The sequence below is a fragment of the Megascapheus bottae genome, chromosome 11 (genome assembly GCF_031878675.1).
Source record: "Megascapheus bottae isolate mThoBot1 chromosome 11, mThoBot2.hap1, whole genome shotgun sequence".
NCBI classification, from domain to species: domain Eukaryota; kingdom Metazoa; phylum Chordata; class Mammalia; order Rodentia; family Geomyidae; genus Megascapheus; species Megascapheus bottae.
The window spans coordinates 27,958,857-27,981,905 of record NC_143519.1 but is presented as its reverse complement, the minus strand read 5'-3'; the positions used below and the strand labels follow the sequence as shown (position 1 = coordinate 27,981,905).

Sequence of the window (23,049 nt, the reverse complement as noted above, 5' to 3'; positions counted from 1 at the left end):
GTATACCAAAAAAACTTCTTAGCAGAAAGAACAGCACAGGAGGAATTTCAATACCAAACTTTAGACTATTACAGAGCTATAGTAACCAAAACAGCTTGGTACTGGCACAAGAACAGGCCTGAAGACCAATTGAATAGAACTGAGGACCCAGATATTAAACCACAGACCTATGGCCACCTAATCTTTGACAAGGGAGCCAAAAAAATAGAATGGAAGCAAGATAGCCTCTTCAACAAGTGGTGCTGGCAGAACTGGTTAAGCACCTGCAGAAAACTAAAGTTGGATCCTTCTTTGTCACCCTGCACTAGAATTAACTTCACATGGATCAAAGACCTGGAGGTAAAAGCTGACACACTGAAAACTTTACAAGAAGGAATAGGAAACACATGAGGCCTCTTTGGCACAGATCAAAACTTTCTTAATAAGGACCAACAATCACAACAAATCAGAGAAAGGCTGGATAAGTGGGACTGCATTAAACTGAAGAGCTTCTGTAGGACAAAGGACATAGCTAGTAAATTAAATAGGAAATCTACAGAATGGGAGAATATCTTCACTAACCATAAAACAGACAAAGGCCTCATATCTAAAATAAATCAACAGCTCAAAAAATTGAATCACTCCAAAACTAATCTCCAAAGTAACAACCATCCCATTAAAAGATGGGCCAAAGACTTAGAGAGTCTTCTCTGAAGAAGAAAAAAAATGGCCTATAGACACATGAAGAAATGCTCAACATCTCTGGTCATAAAAGAAATGCAAATCAAAACAACTCTAAGATTCCACCTCACTCCAGTTAGAATGGCCAGGATCAAAAAATCTAATAACAACAAATGCTGGAGGGGATGTGGCCAGGAGGGATCACTGTTGGTGGGAGTGCAAACTCGTTCAACCACTATGGAAAGCAGTATGGCAGTTCCTCAAAAGACTAACCATGGAGCTCCCCTATGACCCAGCAATTCCACTACTTGGCATTTACTAACTCATCCAGAAACAAGGACATACTAAATCCACTAGCACAACAATGTTCATTGCAACAAACGTGTTTTTAAATAATGAAATAATAATAGCCTTATAGGCTTTTAAAATTGAATATTATTGATTTGTAAAATTATGTGTCAGGTTTGGCCTGGAACAATCAGGGTATGACTTTACCATGAAAAGGATTTCTGTCATAATGGGCACTGTTGTTTCATGCCATGCCTATAATATTAGCCACTCAAGAAGTTGATATCTGAGAATGACTGTCCATAACTAGCCCTAACAGGAAAGTTAGGGGCACTCTTATTTCCAATGAACTAAAATGGAATAAAACCTTGAAGTAAAATTGTAGCTCAAATGTTAACAAGCTAGCCTGGATGAAAAAAACCTTTGGACCAGCATATAGACCATGAGTTCAAACTAGGGCCAGAAAAAATAAAAATAAAAAGTAATACAGGCTTGATGTTCTAAATTTTCTAGCTGTTTTTCATTGCCATAAACAAATGCCTACTTTGAAATAACTGAATACTGATAATATCTGTGTAAAATGTAGCAAAAGAAATATCACTAAGTATCACATAAACTTTGGATGTAATAATATGCTCCTATGAAACAGAGAAACAGAATGGAGAAACACCAGCCTTACAGAGTAATGGAAGCCATTATATTTAACTGGGAAAGAGAAATAAGAGATAGCTACACAGGTCAGAAGGGTCAGAATGGGTGATTTGTAATTACCGATGCATAAATTAAAATCATGCAGAGAAACCTAACCTACATACTTTCAAAATAGAGAGAAAGAAAAAGATGGTGTTAAAAATATCTGCTATACACAAAATAGCAAATAAGACCATAGACATTTTGTTTAATATTAATAAATCCTACCATAAGTTTGATATGTGTGTGTGCATACATGTAAAATGTACCCATGGATGGCATAAGTAAATGAAAAATCTCAATCCTTGTATAATGTTCTTTTGGGTACTATAATTGGATACCTCATCAATCTACTGTTTTGTCACTAATAATAATAATAATAATAATAATAATAATAATAATAATGAATCTAGAAAGCCTTAATCTGCTGGGCTACATTTGTGATCATTCAAACTTATTTTTCTATGAGAAAGGTATTTTTTGGCTTTGGGTACTGTCATTCAGTTTCTGTAATAAGAGAATCAAACAAAGACAAGCTCTTATCTGATAATTTCTAATATGCGCAGGACTTTTTTATTCAGTGCCTATAAATTGAATTTTTAATTAATTACCACAATTTACTTTTAATGAACTGTTTGTCTTTATCTGTGTATCTAAAATCTTTTGGAGGAACACTGAGAGGTAATTATCGTTCTGAAAATTTCTACACAAAGAGAGTGAAGATTAAACTCAGTTTTTCACCTGGGGAATTTTGCTGTAATGTCATGCTCGCCTATATTTGAGCAGCAATTAATCTTTCTTAGCTCAGATTTACATTAGCTTATTCTGGTCAAAAGTAGTTATGAAGCTTAAAATGAGAAATGATAATTCTTTTGTGTCACTGTTGTTTCAGCTGCTAAATGGTACTAACAGTGAAAATATCTCCAAACTGAGATTCCTGCATCAATAATATTGTTAGAATTTAGTTTAATAATGATAATGAATGAGCATATCATTTTTTCATATATTTTTATTGTAATTAATAGAAGGGTTACATTATATTCACCAGATAGAAGGTGCATTACTTTACAAACATTGATACACTTTCTCATGTCTTGGTCTCCATTTCCCTCCCCTCATCTTGTTTTCTCCCCTTCCCTATCTCATTTTAAATAACCAAATAAGCATATATACAATATATCAAATAACAAGGTAAAATACTGTAACAATATGAGATAACCAAGGGACAGCAAAGAGATAAGAGAGAACAGTACATTAAGGACAACAATCACTCATTATATGGCTTTTGTTTCTATGTTCTGGATGTCCTTTTATTTAGTGTCATACTATATGGCCTTATGTATCTAGGTTTTGCTCTATTGCGAATCTCTGCTAGTAGCACCCAAGGTTTCTACTGATTATGACAAATGAGGGAAACCATTGAGCCTATGTTCCTTTGAATCTGGCTTACTTCACTTAAGATGATTTTTTCCTAAGTCTTTACATTCCCTTACAAATGGGGTAATGTTGTTCTTCCTGACAGCAGCATAGAATTCCCTTATGCATAAATACCACATCTTGTTGATCCACTCAACAACTCACGGTTGGTTCCACATCTTTGCTATGGTAAATAGTGTGAGCATATCTTTTTTTTCCTTACCAAATGATTAAATGAGGCAACATTCATGTCAAAATAGGAAAATATGTTTTCATAAAAACAAGTGCCACAAAGCTATCTTGTTATGTTAATATTACCAGAACTATACACTTTAATTAGGTAATTTTTAAATTAGGTTTCCAGGACTCAGAATTTCCATCATTCACTGGATGATTCTTATTAAGCAATCTATTTTTAATAGTTATCAAAAGGGCAGGACATGGAGACAAGCATGAAATTCTTGCTTCTCAAGAGAGGATTATAGTTCTCGGTGGTTCGGGAAAAGGTAATAGTGAGCCTATAACAATAAATAAGTTTTAAGTGGCATCTCATGTCTATAATCATATGTGCATTCTGTGCTTACTGTGTGGTGGTCTGAGGTGAACTTCAAAGCAATAAAATAATCCATTTAAAAATAGTAAAAAAAATGAGTAATTCTAGTAAGTATGAAACCGAAGCATTATTTCAAATCCCAGTAGATTCCCCCCCGAAAAAGTTCATAAGGGAAATACAGCAATCTACCAATTTCAGATCTGCTACCCTTATGAAACTATACCTGATTAAAATGAAACAAGTATAGTTAGATACTAACAACTTGAAGCCAAAGCTTTAAGTTGCTGCTAATGAGCCTCTAAAATGTATTTTCTTGAAATTACTCCTTGAAGCCTGATGGCACATACATTATTCCTTTATATCTCTGAAGACTTGTCCAATATCTAGGAGAAAATGATTGGCATGTATGTTTTTCTAAGTTTGAAATTGAATAGAATATTTCAGAAGTGGAAAGTAAACTCAGAGATACAGAATTGGTTGCAAAAGGTTCAAAGTATCTTTTTAAACTGAGTAAATGGCTTCAACTTTAAGCTTCAAATTTTATTTGTAAAAGAATTATAATAACAGCATTTATTTTAAGGTACTATAGTAAAGATTACATTTTAAAAAAATGCTTAACATGCTAGAAGGAGTTTCTGGCACATTGTTAGATGATTTGATATACTAAGGTTCAAAAACAGGTTCAAGTTTAAATATACCTTGGAAGAAACAAAGAGATGGTGGGGATTGGGTAGGCTCAAATTCCTTTTTACATTTCCTAGTCTCTTTAATTCTTATTATTCTTATTCTATGTCTAATATTGGAATTGCATGCTTGTGCCTAACACAAGACACTACTTGAGGATGTTGATTAATCTCTATATTTGAATTCATGTTGACTTATAGAAAATGCAACCACTTATAATTTCTTGGTGAAAACAGGCAACAAATCAATGACAATGTTTATCTTAATTTTGCAATAATCACCTGAATGAAATACAAATTTATCATAATAAGAATAAAATGATGGACCCTGAGTTTGGCCTAGGGGTAGAGTGCTTGCCTAGTATGCATGAAGAACCGAGTTCAATTCCTTGGTACCACATACATAGAAAAAAGCCAGAAGTAGTTCTGAGGCTCAATTGTTAGTTCCAGCCTTGAGAAAGTCCAAAGACAGTGCTCAGACCCTGATATCAAGCCCAGGATTGGCAAAAAAAAAAGAAGAAAATGACTAAATGAAGATATTGCTTAAAGAATACATGAAGACTTGACAGGTAATTATTTAATTATGTGAAATAATTTTTAAAAATAATGTAGAAACAATTAGATAGAAAAATAAAAATAAATAAAAGTGATAAATCCAAGTTTTTGTAATCAGAAAGTTTCAATTTAAAATAAGACAATATATTAGGAACAAAGTAAAATTAGGTTATTCATAAAAATAACAAGCTCTAGATTATATATTTGAATTTGTTTCCATATTGTATCTTAGAATAATGTATTCTCAGCACATACTTTTAAAATTTGAACCTGATGATGATGTCTCAGGTCTATAATCATAGCTACTCAGGAGGTTGATATCTGAAAATTTCCATTTGAAACCAGCACAGGCAGGAAAATTAGCAAAATTCTTATCTCCAAAGCTATCAAAATAAATAAATGAGATATGATAAAATTTGTTAATAAAAACTATACACGTAGTTGTGGCTCAAGTGGGACAGGAAAAAGGATTAGAAACAGTGTCCAAGCTCTGAGTCAAGCCCCAAGAAGGGGATAAAAAGATTCAGATTATCTGCTGTGGCATTTTAGGGAAGTGTTTTGGACTTTAAAGCTGTAGCATCAAGTAAAGGAATTCAAGTCTCTGAGGATATTTTTGAAGGAATGTTGGCTCCTTCTCCTCTTCCTCTTTCTCTTGGATTCCATCATAAGTGTAGAAGGCTTCCCACATTACATGTTACCTTTGTTATTTATTGAGTTGCCATAGGCCAAAAATAACAGAGTAGAACAACAAAGGTCTCTGAACTCAAAACTAGCCCAAATCAAAAATCAACATCGTGAAAATGACAATCTTGCCAAAGGCTATCTACAAATTCAACACAATACCCATCAATATCCCAATGGCATTCTTTAAAGAAATAGAAGAGGCAATGCGAAATTTCATATGGAATAATAAAAGACCCCGTATACCAAAAAAACTTCTTAGCAGAAAGAACAGCACAGGAGGAATTTTAATATCAAACTTTAGACTCTATTACAGAGCTATAGTAACCAAAACAGCTTGGTACTGGCACAAGAACAGGCCTGAAGACCAATTGAATAGAACTGAGGACCCAGATATTAAACCACAGACCTACGGCCACCCAATCTTTGACAAGGGAGCCAAAAAAATAGAATGGAAGCAAGATAGCCTCTTCAACAAGTGGTGCTGGCAGAACTGGTTAAGCACCTGCAGAAAACTAAAGTTGGATCCTTCTTTGTCACCCTGCACTAGAATTAACTCCAAATGGATCAAAGACCTGGAGGTAAAAGCTGACACACTGAAAACTTTACAAGAAGGAATAGGAGACACACTAGGCCTCCTTGGCACAGGTCAAAACTTTCTTAATAAGGACCAACAATCACAACAAATCAGAGAAAGGCTGGATAAGTGGGACTGCATTAAACTGAAGAGCTTCTGTAGGACAAAGGACATAGCTAGTAAATTAAATAGGAAACCTACAGAATGGGAGAATATCTTCACTAACCATAAAACAGACAAAGGCCTCATATCTAAAATAAATCAACAGCTCAAAAAATTGAATCACTCCAAAACTAATCTCCAAAGTAACAACCATCCCATTAAAAGATGGGCCAAAGACTTAGAGAGTCTTCTCTGAAGAAGAAATAAAAATGGCCTATAGACACATGAAGAAATGCTCAACATCTCTGGTCATAAAAGAAATGCAAATCAAAACAACTCTAAGATTCCACCTCACTCCAGTTAGAATGGCCAGGATCAAAAAATCTAATAACAACAAATGCTGGAGGGGATGTGGCCAGGAGGGATCACTGTTGGTGGGAGTGCAAACTCGTTCAACCACTATGGAAAGCAGTATGGCAGTTCCTCAAAAGACTAACCATGGAGCTCCCCTATGACCCAGCAATTCCACTACTTGGCATTTACTAACTCATCCAGAAACAAGGACATACTAAATCCACTAGCACAATGATGTTCATTGCAGCACTATTTATCATAGCAAAGATATGGAACCAACCCAGATGTCCCTCAATTGATGAGTGGATCAAGAAGATGTGGTATTTATACATAGTGGAATTTTATGCTGCTCCCAGAAATAACGGCATTGCCCCATTTCTAAGGAAATGGGAAGACTTAGAAAAAAATCATATTAAGTGAAGTAAGCCAGACTCAAAGGAACCTAGGCTCAATGGTTTCCCTCATTTGTCATAATCAGTAGAAATCTTGGGCTCTCCTAGCAGAGATTTACAATAGTACAAAACCTAGATACATAAAGCCATATAATATGACCCTAATTGAATATCGAAACAAAAGCCATATAACAAATGATTGCTGCCCTTAATGTACTGTTATCTCTTAAATCTTTTGCTGTCCCTTGATTATCTCATATTGTTATCATATTTTACCTTGTTATCTGATATATTGCATATATGTTTATTTGGTTATTTGAAATCGGATAGGGAGGGGGGAAAACAAGATGAGGGGTAGGGTGAGAGGAGGGAAATGGGGACCAAGACATGAGAAAGGGTATCAATGTTTCTGAAGTAATGCTCCCTCTACCTGGTGAATATAATGTAACCATTCTATTTACCATAAAAATATGTGGGAAAAAAGATTAACTATTTCAATATCTCACAAAAATTTAGTTCCTTGAGTTTTTTTTTCTCTAGGAATTATTTCCTGCTTCTATTACATTTTGTCACTCTTAAATGTTTTCCAAAATGCTATTGTAATATAAATTCTTAGTATGAAATCATCAGATGTTAAGATTCTGTATACCTGTGCCTATACCTATTGAGTGTAAGGTTTCATTTTCCAATTAGATTTATTTGGAAAGTTACTGCTTTTCCTTTGTTTTATAAGCATGTACAAAGTTCCTCATTGTGTTATCAAGCAACTTCTTGTAATAGAGGAGTGACTGAATATTAAATGTCAGAATTATATCATCTTCATAGTGTAAATTTTTATGCAGTTTAGACCCTTAGTCATTGTTTTTTTTCTTTTTAATTTTATTTTAATGTAAACATGGGTTACAGATATATTCGCTCGACAGAAGGTGCATTACTTCTCAAACATTGGTACCCCTTATGTTTTTGCCCCCATTTTCCCTCCATTTTTCCCCTTCCCTTTCCTATTTCAAATAAACAGATTAACATATATATAGAATATACCAGGCAACAATGTCAGATTCTGGAAAATATGAGATTTACCAAAGGGCAACAAAAGAGAAGAAGAAAAACATTACAAATATTAGTACATTAAGAACAAAACTCACTTATAATTAAGGTCATTTTTCCGTGTAATGGAGGTCCATTAATATAGCCTCATCCTATATGACCTTATGTACATATGTTTTCAGCTATTGTACTCCTCTGCTGGGAGAGTCCTAGATGTGTACTAATTATTACAAATGAGGGAAACCATTGAACCTATGTTCCATTGGGTCTGGCTTACTTCATTTAATACGATGTTTTCCAAGTTTTTCCATTGCTTTACAAATGGGGAGATGTCATTCTTTCTGATGGTAGCCTGGAATCCCATTGAAACAACCATCCCATTAAAAGATGGGCTAAAGACTTAAAAGAGAGACTTCTCTGAAGAAGAAATAACAATGTCCTATAGACACATTAAGAAATGCTCGACATCTCTGGCCATAAAAGAAATGCAAATCAAAACAACTCTGAGATTCCACCTCACTCTAGTTAGAATGGCAATGATCAAGAATTCTAACACAACAGATGCTGGTGGGGATGTGGCCAGGAGGGATAGCTAATACACTCTTGGTGGGAATGTAAACTTGTTCAACCATTCTGGAAAGTAGTATGGTGATTCCTCAAAAGACTAAACATAGAGCTCCCCTATGACCCAGCAATGCCACTACTTGGCATTTACCCAATGGTCCAAAAAGATGCACATAGTCAAGCCACTAGCACAACACTGTTCATTGCAGCACTATATATCATGGCAAAGATGGCAACCCAGATGCCCCTCAGTAAATGATTGGATCACAACGATTTGGTCTTTATACACAATGGAATTTTATGGTGCCTTAATCGTCATTTACTGAGGATATTGTCTTTAAGGAATAAGGTGTCACAGCAAATATAAGCTCTTATAAGTGTAATTATAAAGATATTAACCATGAATCCTGAATCTATTTCAATTCCCTATTTTTCTGTGATATTTTATTTTGCTTATGCTCCAAACATGATGTCATCCTCATCTATGAAAAGTTATATGTCTTGCTCTGGCATTTCAAGAAAAATATGAGAATGAGGTATACCTGTTTTCTTTACAAGACACTGAGTTCTTGGTATTCTTCTACAGTATCACTGTAGAAGAGTCACTGTATAATTCAAAATATGTTCATCAGATTTGTGATATGATTTCAGAAATATATAAATATACATGATATGTGAATACATATATTCAATGTATAGATATATACATATATATGATAACATTTTATGTACATGAATATGTATATATTAAGACTTATTCAATTCCTTAAAATGGAATGCATTGTGTTTTCTTGTATATTATAATGATAGTTATTTCACATTTTTGCTATTCTTATAGAAATCTGACTGGACACGCTGAAAAAATAATAAACATTATTTGCATCTCATTTTTTCAGACTTAAAGCATATTAAATGTTGCGTTTAATGTACTATGTTATCTCTCATCTCTTTTGTTGTCTCTAGGTTATCTCATATTGTTACAATATTTCACCTTGTTATCAGATATGTTTTGTATATGCTTAATTGGTTATCTGAAATTGGATAGGGAAGGGGGGAAATCAAGATGAGTGGGGGGCACAGGAAATAGGGACCAAGACATGAGAAAGGGTATCAATGTTTATGAAGTAATGAACCTTCTGTCCAGTAAATATAATATAACCCTTCTATTGATTACAATAAAAATATATGGAAAAAAACAAAACAAAAAAGTTGCAATTTCAAGAGAAATATAGTTCTCAGAGGATGAACTAATCATGTGTACAGTAGGTGTCAAGTGGAGAGTAAAAGCAGTTAAGGAACTTGAAGCATATTCTTTAGTTATTTAAATCAGATAAATGAATATGTGTTCTTAAAAATATAAATGTACACTAAGACTGAAGAAAGCCTTTCACAGTTTTGGATGATAATATTATTTATTTCTGATTTTCTTAATGAAGTTTTGATTATTAGCCCTCCAAACACCTGGCTTTCATATTAAGAATCAACATACCTACTTGCTAAATGAAACGATGCATTACTGGTAAGAGTAATACAATAAATAATCAAAATGGAGTTGAAAAAAGAATAAAGAAAGCAACATATATATATATACACATATATATATACACATATATATGTGTAGTTTTTCAGTTTTGCCATCCTTGAGCCAAATAAATCTGAACAAATTGGTTAATACTTCTGATCCTCGTTCACGTTATTTTCACAAATTTCTGAAGTAACATTCTCTTAGTTTTTTTCTGGGTTTAACTATCTGTTTATATGAGTGCATGTTGTCAAGAGAATTATCCATTTTAGTTGCACCCTTAACATCCTCTTCTACTGTCTTTTTATTATATTATTTTTAATGCTTGATGGGATATACTGAGTGATCAAATTTAAATTATATTTCATGTGCAATATTTGGTGGGACAAGCTTTTCAAAAAAACAGGTTGACAGGATCTCAAGAACTTTTATTTCTTAAATGAAGAGGACAAACATATACTGATAAAATTAGAGAAAAACCGATCTGATGGAAAGAATATTCCCTTTCTAACAATGAAAGATGACAGCCTAGAGTGAGATTTTCTAGTCCAACTAGTTATATTAGAGGCAACTGTGAGGATTGTACTGCACTGATTCTTGCTTCATGCCATGCATTAATTATTAGTCTATGAGTCCTAAAAATAGACAAAAGGCAGCTAATAAATAATAATGTGGACTATATTTTTTTCAAGGAAATACATTATTAAAATACTTAAAATTATTTAAAATATTATTTGACATCACATTTTTCCCATATAGTTTATGAATTCTCATTGATTTTGTTTTCTTGGCAGGTGAGCATTTCTAGAAACAAATTTTGTCATTTTAACCTTGGTCATTATCTTGTTCAAATACAGTAATTCAAGTTGTTTCTGCAATATAGTTCCAGCAAAGAATCACCAGACATATGTGACAAAAGCCTTCTTTTAAACAGGGCAATGCATGACATATTAGCACTATTCAAAGTGGGAGAGAGTCTTGTGTTTAATTTTGAAAAAATGAATATCTAATGATGATTTCTCCCATAAGCTAAGACCTTATGAATTCATACAAATTGTAGAGGGAATGAAGATTTCACTATCTACTACACTACATTTGCTACTAATTTCACTAGGAGGTTCCTTTAGAGAAAGTCCTTTTATTTTTTTAACTAGAAAAAAAAAGGGATTTGAGGTTGATACTGTTTTTTTCTGAGATTAGTAGAACTGATATCTTACAATGTCATTTTTGCCTCCTTGCTTGACTTGTCAAGAGCAAAGTCAAAACTTCACATGTTAGAAGTTTGAAATGTGTCTTCTTTATACTCTAGAGGCCAGTATTGACACTGAAAAGTGCCATATGAGTTGACTTCTCTTTTTTTGCTACCATTATATCAGTGTTCATATAGGATTTCTGTTGTTAGCTTATTTTTGCAATAGAAATCCTATCTACTTCTTCAGTATTGTTAAATGTGACTTGCCCTTTCTTCAGTGCATGTTTCCTAGTGGATTTCTGTGGTTTTACTTTTACATAACATATGCAGTAAAATTCTTACTTTTAATTTATAAATTTCTGTTTATCATAATTACTATCACAATTACTATCATAATTACTCTATCAAGATTTTGTTTAAGATTGCCAGCAGTGAGATATCCAACTTTTTTGATTAACAATATTTGCTCCATTCTTTTTCCTTAATTATTAATGTATTCATCATAATTCATTTTAAAGCACTTACTCACATTATTTCCTTTATTCATTTTAACACTTAGCACAAATATCCTGAATGTGAAGAAATACTTAGGTTTTGCTTTTCTGTCTATATTTACAATTTGTGTTTCAAGTTGATTCACCTATTGCATTGATTTGAGAAACAAATTTAAGTTCTCTGTGTGTTTTAAATTACCTTTTTGAAAGGGAATGATGTCTGGAATACATGGTCTCATTCTTTCCTGAAAGCATCTTTATCTTGTTCAAATATTCATATGACTATGGTTTTGTTCTCAACATAAATTCCAAAGCTATCTTGGTTTTATCATGCTCCAGGATATCTAATCAAATATTTTAGTCTTTCCATTTTGTTTTGGAGACAATTATTTTACTAAATGGTACCTCCCTTGTACACATAAGAAACTAGTACTTGTAATGAATTCAACAAAAAAAATGCAGATTAAGAGTCCTCTTCAGTGTACTATTTCATAAAAATACAAAGAATATTATGCAACAGGAAGCAAAAGTTATAACTCTAATTTAAGGATTATAAAAATATAGTTAGCATTTATTCAATAAAATAAATGGAACTGAGCCAGGTGATTATGGCTAACAACTATAATACTAACTCCTCAGAAAGATGGGATTGAAGCTGGTCTGGGTAAGAAAGGCTGTAAGACTCTTATCTCCACTAAAACTATCACCAAAAAAAAAAGAAAAGAACAAAAAGAGGAAAAAGGAAAAAGCTGTAGCTCAATGGTACAGCATGAGCCTTAAGCACAAAAATTCAACAGGTGAAGGACACTACCAAGGACACAGTGTTCAATCCCAGAACTGGAAAAACACAATATAAAAGAAATGGGATTAGATCACACAAAATGTTATTCTGTGTTTTCTTACATATTATACACACAAAATAGGGGTAGAAAGGTAAAATGTTCAATATTTATTTCTTTGAAGAAATAAAAATCCTCTATATATGAGTCTACTATATGAAAGACAATGGCTTCATATCAAAAATATATTTACAGCCAAAAAAATGAATCTCAGAGGATTGAGGCAGCATCAGGAAAGCAACTCCTTTTGCAATAGCCTCAAAGAAAATAAAGTACTTAAGAATGAACTGAACTAAGAATGTAAAGGACCTTTATGATGAAAACTTTAAAATAATGAAGAATGAAATTAAAGCAGAACTGAGGAAATGGAAAAACCTCCCATCCTCCTGGACTGGAAGAATTAACATCGTGAAAATGGCAATCTTGCCAAGGGCTATCTACAAATTCAGTGCAATACCCATCAATAGCCCAATGTCATTCTTTATGGAAATGGAAGAGACCATCCAAAATTTCATATGTAATAATAAAATACCCCATATAACAAAAATAATCCTAAGCAAAAAGAACAGCACAGGAGGATTTTCAATGCCAAACTTTAGACTGTATCACAGACTTATAGTAAACAACACAGCTTGATACTGGCACAAGAACAGGCCAGAGGACCCTTGGAATAGAATTGAAGACCCAGAAATCAACCCACAGACCTACGGCCACCTAATCTTTGATAAGGGAGCCAAAAAATAAAACGGAAGAAAGATAGCCTCTTCAAAAAGTGGTGCTGAAGAACTGGTTAAGCACCTGCAGAAAACTAAAGTTGGATCTTTCCCTGTCACTTTGTACTAGGATTAACTCCAAATGAATCAAAGACTTAGAGGTGAAAGCAGATGCACTGAAAACTTTACAAGAAGGAATTGGAGATAAACTAGGTCTCCTTGGCACAGGTAGAAACTATCCTAATAAAGACCCAGAAACACTACAAATCACAGAAAGTTTGGGTAAGTGAGACTGCATTAAACTGCAGAGCTTCTGTATAGCAAAGGACATAGGTAGCAAGCTAAATAGAAATCCTACAGAGTGGGAGAAGATCTTAATTTTACCATGCAAAAAACAGGCCTTATATCTAAAATATATCAACAGCAAAAAAAATTGAATCACTCCAAAACTAATCTCCAAAGGAACAACCATCCCATTAAAAGATGGGCCAAAGACTTAAAGAGAGTCTTCTCTGAAGAAGAAATAAAAATGGCCTATAGACACATGAAGAAATGCTCAACATCTCTGGTCATAAAAGAAATGCAAATCAAAACAACTCTAAGATTTCACCTAACTCTGGTTAGAATGGCCATGATCAAGAAATTTAATTACAACAGATGCTGGAGGGGATGTGGCTAGGAGGGATCATACTACATTGTTGATGGGAGTGTAAACTCATTCAACCACTATGGAAAGCAGCATAGTGGTTGCTGAAAAGACTAAATATGAAGCTCCCCTATGACCCAGCAATTCCATTACTTGGCATTTACGCAGTCATCCAGAAACAAAGACATACTAAATCCACTAGCACAATGATGTTCTTTGCAGCATTATTTACCATAGTAAAGATATGGAACCAATCCAGATGCCCCTCAATTTATGAATGGATCAACAAGATGTGGTATTTATACACAATGGAATTTTATGCTGCTCACAGAAAGAACAACATTGCCCCATTTGTAAGGAAATGGGAAGACTTAGAAAAAAATCATATTAAGTGAAGTAAGCCAGACTCAAAGGAACCTAGGCTCAATGAATTCCATCATGTGTCATAATCAGTAGAAACCTTGGGATCTCCTAACAGAGATTTACAATAGAGGAAACCCTAGACACATAAGGCCATATAGTATGATGCTAAAAGAAGAGTCCTGAAGGATATAGAAACAAAAGCCATATAATGAGTGACTGTTATCCTTAATGTACTATGTTATCTCTCATCTCTTTTGCTGTCCCTTGGTTATCTCATATTGTTTCATTATTTTACCTTGTTATCTGATATATTGTATATATCTTTATATGGTTATTTGTAATCAGATAGGAAAGGGGGGAAAATAAGATGAGGGGTGGGGGTGGGGGAGGGAAATGGGGACCAAGACATGAGAAAGGGTATCAATGTATGTGAAGTAATGCACCTTCTATCTAGTGACTATAATGTAACCCTTCTATTAACTACAATAAAAATATATGAAAAAAAGAAATGTAAATAAAAACAACTCTGAGCCTCCACTCCAGTTAGAATGGTCAGGATCAAGAAAACTAATAACAACAGATGCTGGAGGGGATCTGGCCAGGAGGGATCACTACTACACTGTTGGTGGGAGTGCAAACTTGTTCAACCACTATGGAAAGCAGTATGGCAGTTCCTCAAAAGACTAAATATAGAGCTCCCCTATGACCCAGCAATTTTCTCCTAGGCATTTACCCAAATGTCCAGAAAAAAGGACATATTAAAACCACTAACACAACAATGTTCATTGCAGCATTATTTAACATAGCAAAGATTTGGAACCAACCCAGTAGATGATTGGATCAAGAAGATGGGTTATTTATACACAATGGAATTCCATGTTGCCATCAAAAAGAATGACATCACCCCATTGTAAGGAAATAGAAAGACTTGGAAAAATCATATTAGGTGAAGTAAGCCAAACTCAAAAAACATAGCCTCAATGGTTTCCTCATTTATAATAATTAGTACACATCCAGGATTCTCCTAGTAGAGAGTTCAAAATCTAGGCACATAAGGTCGTAAAAGAATCTCTAGGGTATGGAAACATGAGCTTTATCTTGTGTGATTGTTGTTCTTAATGTACTATGTTACTTTTCTTTTTCCCTTTGGTTAATATCATATTGTATACCGTTTACTGAATTTGTTACCTGGTATATTCTATAATCATTTATTTGTTTATTTGAAATAAGAAGGGAAGCAGGGAAAGCTAGATTATTGGGATGGTTGGGGGGTGAGGGAAATGGGGACAAAAATATGAGAATGGTTATCAATGTGTGAAGTAATTCATCTACTGACTTATGTAACTGTAACTCCTCTATACATTATCCCTCCAATAAAAAAAAAGAAAAAAAGAAATGTATCTGAAGAAGATAGTGGATTAATATTTTATAAACATGTAATGAAAAATATTGTGCTAATAAAACAGGCCAAATGTCACATCTATTACTGCAATGGACATAGAAATATTCAACATATTTTGATTATGCAATCACTCAGTTAACTTGGAATATAAAAACCTTCACTTAAAAGTCTCTATTTCAAAATAGAAGCCATGAACATGGATATTCATTGCAGAGAAACACAATAATTTCTTATAGATCGTTCTAAAGTCAGAAGCAATAAAGAAAAACAATAAATAAACATATTTAGAAAGTTTGAGAATAAGTTTCAGAGGACACTGTTGGTAAATAAGAAAAAACTCGAAATAGAGTGGAATGTTGCAAATCTTTTATCTAGTTGATATCTTGAATCTAGAACACAGAAAGAATTATTACTGAAATTTTTAATTGTGCAAATTATTTTATAGAGGTTTCTTCAAATTAGAGACAGAGTCATAGAGAGAGGGAGCTCTTCTTCAACTGAAGAGCTCAGGGACACCACTCCGGGCCAGAGGTAGGATGATAGCCTTGAGTTGAAAAGTTCAGGGACAGATTCACTGTCATTTCTAATACCTTATTATTCAAATGTACAATGAGCAACATAAACTCAAATTTACCTGTCATCTAATAGGCTTTAATTAACTGTTTGGCAAATGAAGCAGGTATTCTAGTGTCTCAATACATTGAAAACCATAACAGGCCTATGGTGTACACTCAAAACTCATATTGACAATTACACTACAGGGAGCAAGTCACTGTATATATCTGAGCAACAAATGCAAGAACTTGAGAGACAGAGTCTCTAAAGAGTCTAAAGAGAGAGAGAAAGACAGAGACAGACAGAGACAGAGACAGAGAGAAACAATTAAGGGTCTATCAAAGCCAGCCCAGGCTGGAAATATCAGTGGAAAATTTTTCAAGTAATGACCAAAACCCAGAACTGGAGCTGTGAAATGATAGAGGGTCAGCCTTGACTAATAACAACCAAAGGATAGGAAGTGGTGCTGTGGCTCATGGGGTAGGGTGGTAACCTGGAGCTGAAGAGCTCAGGGACAACACCCAGGCCCAGAGTTCAAGTCCTATGACCGACAAAACAAAACAAAAAGAACACAAGGGACAGACTATACATCCTCTATTTAAATACAAGTATTGGCATACATGCGCACACACACACACACACACACACACACACACACACACACACACACACAAATAAAGGGCACAGAAAAGAAACTAAGAAACTAATAGGAAAGGCAGAAGGAAAGAAGGAAGGAAGGAAGGAAGGAAGGAAGGAAGGAAGGAAGGAAGGAAGGAAGGAAGGAAGGAAGGAAGGAAAAACAAATGTCATTTGTGATTTTTGGAATAAGATGCATTTAGGTGTTTTACATGGAAAATATCATAAAGGAAATCTTGATGTGGACTCTTTGACACCATGAGATTTTTTTTTTAAGAATAATTATTTTATCCTGACGCAGTGGCTCATGCCTGTAATCCCAGCTACTCAGGAGGCTGAGATCTGAGGATCAAGGTTCAAATACAGCCCAGGCACAAAAGAACCTGAGACTGTTATCTCCAATTAACCTCTAGAAAACGGGAAGTGCGGCTTGGTTCTTGGTAGGGCGGTAGCCTTGAACTGAAGAGCTTAGGAACTCTGATCAGGCCAAGGGGTAGGGTGGTAGCCTTGAGCTGAATTCATACTCTGAGTAAATGAAATATTAGGGCTGAGGAAGAAGTTGCTGAAATTGGTGTGTTAATGACAATGTGATTTGAGAGCCCAGCATAAGCAATTAGTGATGCTATACCTGATTATCATACTCTGATATTGGGTTCCATCTCTGGTTTCAAGTTCTCTCACATTAGGAAGAATAATGCAATGGGATTTTGTGCAAATTTTAAAAACAGAAGATATGTTTCTGAGAGCTATATTCTAAGAGGTTCAGCAAGTAATGATTTAATTCAGCAGTTGATTTTATTGCCTCATGGATTTCTGATTATTTCAGAAAGATATAAAGATTATTTATGCTTTTACCTTTTATGTAATTAGAATATTTGACATATTCTCTGCCTATACACTGAGAAATACAATTGCATATTGAATTGGCTACTCTAGAACAAAGATAGAAAAGAAAGTACAAAAAATGTCTGACAGAAGAAGAAGTGAAATAAGGACAAGAAGATAAAGAATAAGAAAAGAGGAAGCAAGTAGTGGAGATTGGGATGATATATAGGAGATGCTGATGCAGAGGAGATGGGACTGCGGGAAGAGTTGGAAGAAGCAAAATGGAAGAAGATGATCAAATGGAAGAAATAACATGCACTGATAGAAGAAATGATACAAATTTAAAGTAGGAAAAATATATTACCACTTAGAAATAAAAGCAGATTTAGTTTAATCTTAATTTACATTAACAAGGAATAAACAATAGTCATGAATTGCTAAGTAAGAAAAGTGAGAATGTAAAAAACAAAATTTACATTAAGGCCTGAATACATGATATAACTAGTGCAATGTGTGCTAAGAACAATGTGAAAGAGTGAATATTGATGCCATCTACCAAGAAAGAATAAAAAATACATAAAATATAAGAGGTACAATGTTTTATAACAGAAATATTGATCCGAGGGTGTGCTGTTTACCTGCAATAGAAATTTCTTGGGAGGCAGAGATTATGAGTATCATAACTCAAGGCTGAAACTAAAATTAGAACATTTCAATGAACAACGCATGCATGGAGTTCTTAGCCTGGGGTCCCAGGTACTAGAGTCACAGTGGGCTTTTAAGGTCTCCGGGTAGTTGCCTGTGTAAACAGATAAAGGTGTGTATTTGGCACTATGGAGAGGGCCATCCATTTTAAATTTTATTTAGTTAATAGTATCTAGCTCTTCACTTGGACTTCACTCTATTTGCTTTTAATTACTATTGTACCTTTTCCATATGAAATGGGTGAACATTAGGTTATGAAACTTTGAAAACAGCTTGAACAATCTTTACTTTCATATTTTTAGCCATCTCTCACAACAATCATTTCTCAACTCAGGAATCTATTAACTTTGGTATTTTTTGCAACTCTGATAACAATTTAACTCAATTTGTCAACACAAGAAAACATAAAAAAATATTAAATGGAAAAAATGCTTCAAATAAACTCATAATTTATATAAGTAGAAACACAGAATATACATATCACATGTTAACATATATGCACAATACATTAATAACATATGTGTAAGAATTATATTATTAAGTTAAGAGACCTTACCTAGCCCATGTCTGTGCGTTGACATTGGAGGTAAAACAGTCCAGGTCTTGGTTTTGGGATTGTAGCATTCAACAGTGTTCAATGTCTTTAAGCCATCACGACCTCCAATTACAAAGAGTTTATCATCAATAACTGCCACTCCAAATTGTAGCCTCCTTCCGTTCATCATTCCTGCCTGAATCCACAGGTTTGTTCTGAGGTCATATTTCTCTATGGTTGTAGCTCCTGGTAAAACAAAAATATCAAATAGTTAACAAATGAGCTTCTAATCCAACATGGAACCTGTCCAACCAGTGTACAAATTAGAACATTGAAAATAGGGCGAGTAGTAAGCAGCTCAACTACTTTGGTCTTCTGTAGCAACTTTAATGATCAGTATACATAACAATATTCTGCTGGTTTCAAATACATCTTGATCTTGTGCTCAAAAACTGCCTCCATCGAATCATTGCTTTTGGAGAATGAGACAGTTTGGCCACATTTCAAAAACTCCCCTTTGTCCATACTCCACATTATAATCATGTGGTAGTGGTCCCAGCCTGAAGACAATGTGTGAGATAAGGTTCAAATGAACAATTGTGTGTGTTGCATATAGAATTTCTAAATAAAGATGAGTCGTGTCAATAAAACAGTGTCATGTCTCTCTGTATATAGTTGTAAGCCTTAAATACATTGATGGTTGGCTGTTTAGGCCAGTATTTATGATGCTATTTAACTTTTGTTTATGTAAGGATTTGAGGAATAACTGATATTGAATTTATAGAAAACAATCTCTTTTCCTTGTCAATCATGTTTTCATCTCTAAGTACTATAACTTATTTTCATTTAAAGTTTCCTATATGGGGACCGGGAGTTTGGCCTAGTGGTTAAAGTGCTTGCCTAGCATGCATGAAGACCCATGTTCGATTCCTCGGTACCACATACATAGAAAAAAGCCAGAAGTGGTGCTGAGGCTCAAGTGGTAGAGCTCTAGCCTTGAGAAAGTCCAAGGACAGTGCTCAGGCCCTGAGCTCAAGCCCAGGACTGGCAAAAAAAAAAAAAAGTTTCCTATATGTAATTCTGAGCACCACAACACTATGTAAAGTTTTACAGTTATGGTATCTGACAGATAAAATAGAAATGGAAAGACAAAGCAAAATAAATAACCTAAATTCTTAGTAAGGTTTGTTATAGTGCTTGCATCTGCTCAATTCACATTGAAAAATCTCAGCCTAGAAAAAAAGGACTGAATGCATATATGACAGAAGAGAAGAAAGAAACAATGTACTGGCATCATGTTTCAGGCTCACTGTTAACTTTCACTCATCTATATTTTATCTTTAATGATGAAATACCCTTATACAAGGACATTTCATATTTTTGTACCTTTTTAATACCTATAATCTTTTTCTTATTATAATAAAAGTTTGTCAATCTAGAAAATTATTACTCTAGTTATTATTACTCATTTATTTCTTGAAATCTAACATTTATCAGCTTTGCTAATGGAAATAAAAATGATGCAACTCATTCAAACTATATTCAGAAGTAACAGAGCTATAATATTATAAACCCTGCAATGGATGCATACTCTAAAGGAGTAAGTGTCTTTAAAGACATCCATTAATATTGGCAAATATGGATATTTTGTAGGAAAGGAAAGCCCATTAATGCTGGTGTATTCTACTCTGGCATTATAAATGCCAGGGCTTGTTCCAATATATATAATTCAATATTTAGCAAGTTCATTTATCTTCTAAATGGCATAAAATTAAGTAAGAAATGGTTTTTGAAGTGACAAAATAGATATCCTTAAAGGCAACTCTAAGGAAGATAAAACTCTTCTGCTGAACTTACTACAAAGGCCCAGCCTTTCTACTAGAAGTTTAATGCAAAATTAATAAGCTCAATTGCCAGACTCCTAGTCACAACCCTTTTTACAAAACCATGCATTAGAATGATGAGGATCAACTGAAAGTAGCAAGTCCTTGCACTTAGAGTTCATCCAGGGAAAATATGCATTGATCTAGAATAGAAAAATCATTTTGTGTCTATTTAAAGAGCAAAATCAATTACAAGATGACATTTTATAAGAGCTTTTTAGTCCTTTAATCTTGATGCCTCAAAACTTTAGTCAGATTTTGTGAAGCATATTTTTAAGACATCAGCAAAAACTGACCAGCATTTTTGAAAAAAAAAAGGAAAAGTATATTTCTTGGCACATATAAGTTTTCAAGACTAAATGGGACTATTATTATAATTAATTACCTATTACTTGATTTTTCTGCAAAGAAAAATCTCATTGCCTTTCATGTATCTGTAGATTTAAACAAAATATATCTGTCCAATACTATTTTTCATTAAATTGTATTTTATTGTCAAAGTTATATATAGAAGGGTTACAGTTATAATCATCAGGTAGTGGGTACATTACTTTTTTTTTTTTTTTAAAGTGATGGATTTATTTATTTATTTATTTATTTTTGCCAGTCCTGGGCTTGAGCTCAGGGCCTGAGCGCTGTCCTTGGACTTTCTCAAGGCTAGAGCTCTACCACCTGAGCCTCCGCACAACTTTCAGCTTTTTTCTTTCCTATGCATGTGGTACCAAGGAATCGAACCCGGGTCTTTGTGCATGCCAGGCAAGCACTCTACCACTAGGCCAAACTCCTGGCCCCACATTACTTCTTAAAGATTGATACCCCTTCCTATATTTTTCTCCCACTTTCTTTCTCCCAGCCCCTCCCAGTCTTGTTTTTCTCCTTCTCTTCCCTATCTCAAATAAACAAATAAATGTATATACAATATGTCAGGTACCAAAGTCAGATGCAATAACAACATAAGATAAATCATAGGAGGAAAAAAAGAGAAAATAAATAACTTCACATAGTACATTAAGAATAACAATCACAAAGATAACCTCTTATTTCCACATCCTGTTCTTCATTTCACTTAGCCTCATTCTATATGGCCATATGTACATAGTTTTTGAGCTATTGTGATCCTTGGCTAGGAGAATCTAGACACCAACACCATTTTTGATGCACTAATAAAATGTTTCATTGTTTGTAAGCATGGAGATAAGTTATTGTTTTCTATGTACTTATGAAATAACCACTGTGTAATGTATTGTATACCAATCTAACAAGTGTGAGGTCCTCAGTTCAAATTTCAGTAAGGAAGGAATATATCAAGAAAATATCCCACCCCTTTTCCTTCTCTGTGCTTATTGTCCATTGTAAGTTGAAATTTTGTCTTCTCTCCTCTCCATTGCAATGCTTTCCTTCTTCACTGTCCAGAAACAAAGAAGCAGCTAGCCATGGATACAAAATTCTGAAACTATGAGCCAAAATAAATATTTCCTCCTTTTTTATTATCATATCTTGGTTTTTATCACTGTGATAAAAAAACAGATGAAAAAGTTAACCTGTATATCTCCTTGATTTGAGGTTTTAGCTTCAAGAACTCTGTAAAAAAGATTGTTTTTATAGAATTTATTTTTTCCCATTAGCTAAAAACATTTGATGTGATCAATGAAAATTCATTACAAATAACATGTATACAGCACAATCTTAATTTACCTAACTTTACTTAACTTTTCTTATAATTAAATAATTTCTTCATGAGCCCCACCAGTTTCCAGAATATACAATTTTTGTATTGATTTCTAAACTATTTGGGTGACATTAAATCAATATAAAATTCTAATAGATATGGGGGGAATGATATATGAGTGAATCTGTATGTGTTTTAAAATATGTAACTTACTTTAGGAAATAGGGGAGGTGTATTTTTATTTGTAACTTCCTATTATATTTTAAACATAAATATATAAATATGACTTAAGCCTACAGCTAAAATTCTAGTTGATTACTATTTATGCATTTATTTATTTATTTATTTATTTATTTATTTATTTTGCCAGTCCTCAGCTTGAGCTCAGGGCCTGAGCACTGTCCTTGGACTTTCTCTAGGCTAGAGGTCTATCACTTGAACCTGAGCACCACCTCCTGCTTTTGCCTATGTATGTGGTACTGAGGAACCTAGGTCTTCTTGCATACTA

At 33.9% G+C, this 23,049-nt stretch overlaps 1 protein-coding gene across 1 annotated transcript in view; it reads right to left on the bottom strand.

The window, feature by feature from the left end:
• The window catches only part of Klhl1 (kelch like family member 1), a 243,075-nt gene that overhangs the window by 47,411 nt on the left and 172,615 nt on the right, over nt 1-23,049 (bottom strand). Inside the window, exon 7 of the mRNA XM_090341711.1 lies at nt 19,011-19,235. Within this exon, the coding sequence (XP_090197837.1) occupies nt 19,011-19,235 (225 nt within the window). The remainder of the gene's footprint in view (nt 1-19,010; nt 19,236-23,049) is intronic.